At 44.9% G+C, this 7,425-nt stretch overlaps 1 protein-coding gene across 1 annotated transcript; it reads left to right on the top strand.

The window, feature by feature from the left end:
* The first annotated feature begins 85 nt into the window (after window positions 1–85).
* On the top strand, window positions 86–5,281 carry Itgb1bp2 (integrin subunit beta 1 binding protein 2). Its single transcript, XM_027431788.2, has 11 exons — window positions 86–622; window positions 846–895; window positions 989–1,045; window positions 1,123–1,265; window positions 3,039–3,133; window positions 3,237–3,295; window positions 3,402–3,472; window positions 3,563–3,662; window positions 3,895–4,008; window positions 4,388–4,450; window positions 4,726–5,281. Exons 1-11 carry the CDS (start codon window positions 559–561, stop codon window positions 4,963–4,965), a joined length of 1,056 nt encoding a protein of 351 aa, XP_027287589.1. The 5' UTR covers window positions 86–558; the 3' UTR covers window positions 4,966–5,281.
* Window positions 5,282–7,425: the final 2,144 nt, after the last annotated feature.

The following is a 7,425-nucleotide window of genomic DNA, read 5'->3' as shown; positions in this document are numbered from 1 at the left end:
GTCTCTTGGGAGAAACCTATAGTAGACTACATAATGGTGATCTTTGTCACCTTTTGAAATCTTAAACATTAGGCAAACATGGGCAGGAGAGGGTGAGAGGCAAGGAAGAGTGGCTAGTATTAATGCTGTTGACACTGCAGGTAATGGCAGGCAAGCTATTCCAAATGGCAGAAAATGGAGGGGTTGTATCCATATCACAAAGGGAAGCGGGATCTTAATTAGTATTTTGTTTCTGAGCAGCTGCAGATATGTCAGAGGGTTGGAATTGGCAACATCTAAAACTGCTGTAGTTACTGACCTCACCCAAGTTCCAAGGGCTCTTCTTCCTGATCCTTTTTTCCTGAGCCTCAGAGCTAAAATACTCTGGAGCACTTTCCTATTGGCTGGGAAGACCAATTGAAGTTCCCTTGCCCATGTTTGGAGGTGGACGCCTCCTGAACTAAAGATAGAAACAGCTGGCCCTTCTAAGCAGCTAAAAGCCTCCAGACTAAGAGGTGTTCCCCACTCTGCAGCCAGACTCCTTGAAATACCCTTTGAGTAAGCTCAACCAACGCCTCCATGTCTCTGCTCTGCCATAACAAAGGCTGTGGGCAACACTTTGACCCCAATACCAATCTCCCTGGTGAGTAAATACTGTCCTCAGGGGCTCTGAGTGTGTGTTGTTCAGCTGTGGGGCTGGTCATTGAGAACAGGGAGAAGAAAAAATTGGGCATAATTTAATTAGTCTGATGGTTTACTTTCCACATCATATGAAAAGCCATTAACATGAACCTGAAGAAAATACAAGGGATGATAATTTGACACAGTTATCTTTCCTGCCTTGATCTTTCTGCTGGTGTTTACAGATTCCTGTCACTATCACTCTGGTGTCCCAATCTTCCATGATGCACTTAAGGTGAGGAATAGGTGATGTGGGCTTAGCAAGAGTATTTTCCCCCAAGGAAATATACCCAGGAAATCTAAGCTGATCAGGGTCTCTTGTTACCAGGGTTGGTCCTGCTGCCGAAAGCGAACTGTAGATTTCTCTGAGTTCTTAAACATCGAGGTAAACCTTTACTTGCTTGGATTCTGCTCCCTATGAAAGAGTTCCCCTTCTAATCCTTATCTCCTTATCTGTACTAGGGCTGTACTGTAGGACCACACTGTGCTGAGAAGCTTCCTGAGGTCCCTCAGCCTGAGGGCCCTGCCACAAGTTCACTTCAGGAGCAAAAACCTCTGAATACAATTCCAAAGTCAGCAGAGACCTTGCTCCGAGAAAGGCCTAAGTAAAGAAACCCAGGACTTCTTTCTATATCCATGCAGCTTCCTAGGAATTAATGGCTTACTGGGGTTTGGAAACTAGGGGTTAGAGATATGAGGAGGGTCATGTGTTGGTTTGCATGATGCATCTTTTGTCATACGGGAAATTTGTGTCAAGGAATGTCCTTTGCGCTAGGCGGTGGTCCCAGCACTCTGGAGGCAAAGGCAAGTGAATCTCTGTGAGTTCAAGGCTATCCATGGCTGTTACACAGAGAGACCCTGTCTAAAAAAACAACAAAAAAGAAAAATGCCCTTTGCTATAAGACAGTATAAGGATGATGGAATAGATCCCTCTATTCTAGGGACTAGATAGCTCTTCACATAGCAGAGTAGTGACTACATAACCTGTGTTTTGATTTTGTTGAGTTAGGCTCTCTGGGTGGCCCAGTCTTGAACTCGATCCTCTAGCCTTAACTTCCTGAAGGCTGACATTACAAGTGTGCACTACCATACCTACTTGAGAATGCGATATTTCATACATGTATTATTGTACCTTGTTCATGCCTCCCCCACACCAATACACCCTCTATTGACCTGTTTGGTTTTGGAAGAACTTAATCTTACAGCTACAGTTTTTGTTGGCTCATTCCTGTAATCCCAATACTTAGAATACTGAGTCAGTAAGATTGCTGTGGATATTGGGCTGGCCTAGGCTACAGAAAATAAAGCAAAAATAAATCTTACATTGCTGGACATGTTGATCTGTACCTGTAGATCTCAACACTTAGGAGGCAGAGGCAGCAGGATCACCCACCACAGGGCTGAGCCTAGTCTGTTCTATACAGCGAGTTCCCGGTCAGTCATGGTTACCAAGTGATGCCCTGTCTCAAAACATTTCAAAAAGAGCCAGTCATACAGCTTACCAGGAAAAGGTGATTCCTACATAATACCAACTAGCTGAATTTGATCCCTGAAACCTACATAAAGATGCAAACAAGGAAGTGACTCTACAAAGTTGTCCTCTGACCTCCATACTTGCCCCTACATTAAACTAGTAATAATAGTAAATAAAAATTCAAAACAAAAGCTCAATGTTTTATTTGAATTTTTTTGAAACAGGACAACCCTGACTGGCCAGGAATTACATTTTTCTATGTATATGTGTGTGTGGTTATAGGTGGTTGTTAGCCACCTGGTATAGGTGCTGAGAACTGAACCTGGGTCTTCAAGAGCAATATGGTCCCCCCAGGCTGCGCATTCTCTCCAGTCCCTTAAAAAGCTACATTTTGCCAGGTGGAGCACCCCTTTAATTCCAGCACTTGGGAGGCAGAGGCAGGCAGATCTCTATGAGTTCGAGGCCAGCATGGTCTACAGAGTGAGTTCCAGGACAGCCAGAGCTACACAAAGAAACCCTGTCTCAAAAAAAAAAAAAACCAACCTAAAAGCTACCTTACATCACAGGAAGTAGTATTAACAAAGCAGGAGACTGCAGAGAATAATACAAGCAAGAAAGCATTAGGTCCACAGTCAAATAGAGGAAGTGATATAGTTGTGCAGAGAAAGGTGGGAAGATTAGAAACAACCCACCATAAAGGAAGCCCTGGGCCTTCTCCAGGGCTCTGCAATTTGAATGTCCATAGAGATAAAAAAAAAAAACTGCCAGTAGGGTTGTCACCTGACTTCCCTGACCCTGACTCACTTATACCAAACTTCCTTGATTCTATGACTGTAAGTAGGGGTGCTAGAGCTGATAACCCTGATGAATGGATCAGCTCTAAATGCCTGCTTATCACCTCTAGGTCAGAGATGCCTCCAAAACTGCTGCCACTTATTATATCTCAAGCCCTGGGAGTGGCATTGGAACAGAAGGAACTAGACCAGGAACCTGGGGCAGGTAGGTGGATCTTTAATAGGACTGCTCTCAAAGACTGGAATTTCGTGTAAGTGGCAGAAGGGTGGGGGGAATAGAAAGGTTCCTGACTGTTTCCTTTGCCCAGGACTTGACAGTAGTCTGATCTGGACTGGTTCCAGCTGCCAGAACCCAGGATGTGATGCTGTGAGTGAGAGTTTTGGGGGCTCAAGCATGTGGCTGAGAGATACCTGAGGGATGCCTGGGTATAGGCATAAATTTGAATGACCTGATTCTCCTTTGGCCTTCTTAGGTTTACCAAGGTCCTGAGAGTGATGCTGCTCCATGTACCTACCACCCCGGGGCACCTCGGTTCCATGAGGGGTAAGAGAAGGTACTGGGCAGGCTTCTCCCAATATGAATGAGAATAAGGGCTTGGGAGTAGAATTCAAATGAATTATCTTCCTCCCTCAGGATGAAGTCTTGGAGCTGTTGTGGTATCCAGACTCTGGATTTTGGAGCATTCCTGACACAGCCAGGATGCAGAGTTGGTAGACACGACTGGGCAAAGCATGTAAGCCCCCCTTTCTTAAACAGTTGGTTAGGCCCCAATTACAGAGATACACTCTCCTAGTACCTCCTGGCTGATGAAATCAAGTAAGATTCTGTTCTTTAGCTTTCTACAGCTCAGAGTCTTGGCCATTGAAATAGTTCATCTTTCTGAAGCTTCTTATGTCTTTATATCCCGTGAGACTCCTCCTGGGTTAAGAGTTGATTTTTACCATCCTCCTTTCACGTTTCTATAGCTGCCAGCATCTTGCCGCCATGATTGGCACCAAACAGATTCCTTGGTAGTGCTGACTGTATATGGCCAGATTCCACTTCCTGCATTCAACTGGGTGAAAGCCAGTCAAACTGAGGTGAGGAATGATTTGAGGCAGGGGAGGGGCTGAGTGAACCCTGGTGGGAGTGCAGTCTTACAGGGAGAAATGCTGTATGCTGTCACTCATTTTTTTTTCCAAGACAGAGTTTCTCTGTGTAGCCTTGGCTGTCCTGGAACTCACTCTGTAGACCAGGCTGGCCTCAAACTCACAGAGATCCTCCTGCCTCTGTCTCTTGAGTGCTGGGACTAAAGACGTGTGGCACTCTTTAGGTTCCACTCTTTAGGTTCTGAGAGGAATAGAAAGTTATTACATCAGGGTTGGCTGCCTGTGGATCTTACCTCTGACCTGGTTCTGTAGTAATCCCTTTTTCTGACCTTCCGGAATTGATGCTACCCTTCTAATTCTTTCCTCTCAGCTCCAAGTCCATGTTGTCTTTGATGGTAACCGTGTGTTCCAAGCACAAATGAAGCTCTGGGGGGTAAGTGAAGAGAAATGGGCAGAGGCAAGGTTGGTAGATAGGTAAGAGGAGGGCCAGTCGGTAGAGGGTATGTTGAAGACTTGCTGTGGGAAAATAGAGGACTTCTCTTTAACTGCTTTGGTTTTTCCCTCCTTCCTCTCCTCTTCCCTCTTCCTTCCTTCTGCCCTTCCCCATTGCATTCCTGTCTTCCCCTTTCTTTTTCTGTTCTTATTCATCACCACTCTAAATCCAAGCCTATGATTTCTTCATTCTTTCTGTCTTTCCTGGCTTCTTAGGTCATAAACGTGGAGCAGAGCTCTGTCTCCTTGATGCCATCACGGGTTGAAATCTCCCTGGTCAAGGCTGACCCAGGATCCTGGGCCCAGCTGGAGCACCCCGATTCACTAGCTGAGAAGGCTAGGGCAGGGGTTTTGTTAGAGATGGATGAGGAAGAATCTGAGGGTTCAGATGATGACCTGAGCTGGACAGAGGAGGAGGAGGAAGAGGAAGAAGAGGAGGAAGCTATGGGGGAATAGGAACATCAGACAGTTGAGTTTCTAGGTCGGCCCTCGGTGACCTCCTTAGAACCTCAGAGACCAGGATATGGTTGACTGTGTGTTGTCATTGAGCAGCAGGAGGCTGGAGGAGGAGAGAACAAACAAAACTGTCCAAACTGTGCTGCTGCTTCCCCAAATAAACCTTGTATTCTGCAGTTTCACATAAGTGTCATCTTTCACCTCATCATGGAAGAGTGGATTCAGCCCCACCCCCACTTGGCTGTGTGTTTGGCACACATGTGAAAACAAGCACATGCACATGCACATGCATTGTTCCTCACAGCCACCAGGAACTTATGAGTACTTCCTATATGTCCAGTTACATATTAGGTGGTTTACAGATAGTTGAGAATTTAGGCTTGTTCATTTCTCTCAAAAGAAAGACCTGAGCTGGGCATGGTGGTGTATGCCCGTAATCCTACCAGTTAGGGGGTGAGGACAGATGATCAGGAGTTCGAGGCCCTCCTGACATACATACTGAATTGGAGGCCAGCCTGGGCTACATGAAACCTTGTCTTACAATCCTCCCTCTGAATAAAGTGAACAAAAAGAAAAAGAAAGACATTCAGAGCTGGGTCTAATGGCTCACACACCTTGAATCCTAGCACTGGGGAAGCTGAAGTAGAAGGATTGCTATGTTTTTGAGGCCAGCCTGGATTGCATAGTGAATTCCAGGCCATTCTGGACTAGATCGATCTAAAAAAAAAAAAAAAGACATTCTAGCTAGGTGTAGTGGCTTGTTCCTACAATTCTAGAGATCAGGAGACTGAAGCAGGAAGATTACATGTATAAGATCAGCCTAGACTACATAGAAAGTCCACACCAGCCTGGATGACATAATAAGATTCTTGGTGACCATAGTGCTTTTGCTATTGTTTACCCCTACTACATATCAAAGTAAATGTGTAAAGGAGAAGACAAAAAACTTAGTGGGGTGTGGCTAGATTGAAAAAAAATCCTAGAAGTATAGGTCCTTATTTTATAGTCTTGCTATGTGACCCAGGCTGGCCTCAAACTTACCATCTTGCATCAGCTTCCTCACTGCTGCAATTACAGGTGCAAGTCCCCATGCTCAGGCCCAAAACCACGTTGGGTATTTTTGTTTGTAATGATGGGGATACTCTAACCCAGGGCCTGCCACATGCTGGGCAGGCATCCTACCACTGAGCCACAAATTTTGCTAAAAGGGAACTTAAAGGCAGTATGGGGGCTTGAGTGATGATGTCTCAAGGGCTAACAGTGTGTGCTGCTTTTCCAGAGGAGCCAAATTTGATTTCTAGAGTCCACATCAAGTGCCTCACAACACCTGTAACTCCAGATCCAGGGAATCCAATTCTTGTGGCCTCTGTGGGCACTTGCACTCACATGCACATACCCACACACAAACACATACATAAAGTATTTAAAAACCGCCTGGCGTTGGTGGCACGTGCCCTTAATCCCAGCACTCGGGAGGCAGAAGTAGGAGGATCTCTGTGAGTTCGAGACCAGCCTGCTCTAAAAGAACTAGTTCCAGGATAGCCTCCAAAGCCACAGAGAAAACTGTCTCAAAAAAAAAAAAAACTATACAACTGAGTGATGAAAAAAGTTTAAAAAATCAAAAATAAATAAAAGACATTATGGTTAGCTCACTGTACCCATAGATTCTGTATTCATGGATTCAACAATTGTGAGTTGAAGATATAAAGAAAAAATTGTACTGAATGATTATAGATTTTCCTTTTTATTTATTTTTATTTTAAATACATTGGTGTTTTGCCTGCATGTATGTCTATGTGAGGGTGTTGGATCCTGGAGTTACAGACAGTTGTGAGCTGCCATGTGGGTGCTGGGAATTGAACCCAGGTCCTCTGGAAGAGCAGCCAGTACTCTTAACCACTGATCCACCTCTCCAGCCCTATAGATTTTCTTAAATGATAGTGTAGCAATCATTTACAAAGCATTTACTTAGTACTGTAATCTAGAAGTGGATAGTTATAGGAGAATATGCATAGGTTATATGCAAATACTGTGCCCCCCCCCAACAGAGTTTCTCTGCATAGCTCTGGCTGTCCTGGAACTCACTTTGTAGACCAGGCTGGCCTCAAACTCAGAAATCTACCTGCCTCTGCCTCTGCCTCCCCAGTGCTGGGATTAAAGGCATGGGACACCACCACATGACTACAATGCCTTTTTATATAAGGGATTTGAGTATCTTCCAAGCTTGGTACAGGCACTGAGTTTCCTGGATGGACCTCCCTCCCTCCTGCTGACATTAAAGGATAAGGAATGACTGTATAGACCTTTCTTTTTATTCTTATTTATTGATTTTGTGTTTGAGGCTCTCTCACTGTTGCTCAGGATGACCTGGAACTCATTAGATATAGCTCAGATTGTCCTCAAACTTGGAAAAACCCTCCTACCTAAGTTCCTGAATGTTGGGGTGACAGCCATGGGCCA

Source organism: Cricetulus griseus, chromosome X (assembly GCF_003668045.3).
Source record: "Cricetulus griseus strain 17A/GY chromosome X, alternate assembly CriGri-PICRH-1.0, whole genome shotgun sequence".
Lineage (NCBI taxonomy): Eukaryota > Metazoa > Chordata > Mammalia > Rodentia > Cricetidae > Cricetulus > Cricetulus griseus.
This window is presented reverse-complemented; position numbering and strand designations above follow the sequence as displayed.

Bases quoted from the DNA above. Each gene is read 5' to 3' on its own strand.
- Itgb1bp2 (XM_027431788.2), top strand. From the start codon at position 559: ATGTCTCTGCTCTGCCATAACAAAGGCTGTGGGCAACACTTTGACCCC. The intron at 896-988 runs GTGAGGAATAGG...TCTTGTTACCAG, and splicing joins TCTTCCATGATGCACTTAAG to GGTTGGTCCTGCTGCCGAAA. The intron at 4,451-4,725 runs GTAAGTGAAGAG...CTGGCTTCTTAG, and splicing joins CACAAATGAAGCTCTGGGGG to GTCATAAACGTGGAGCAGAG.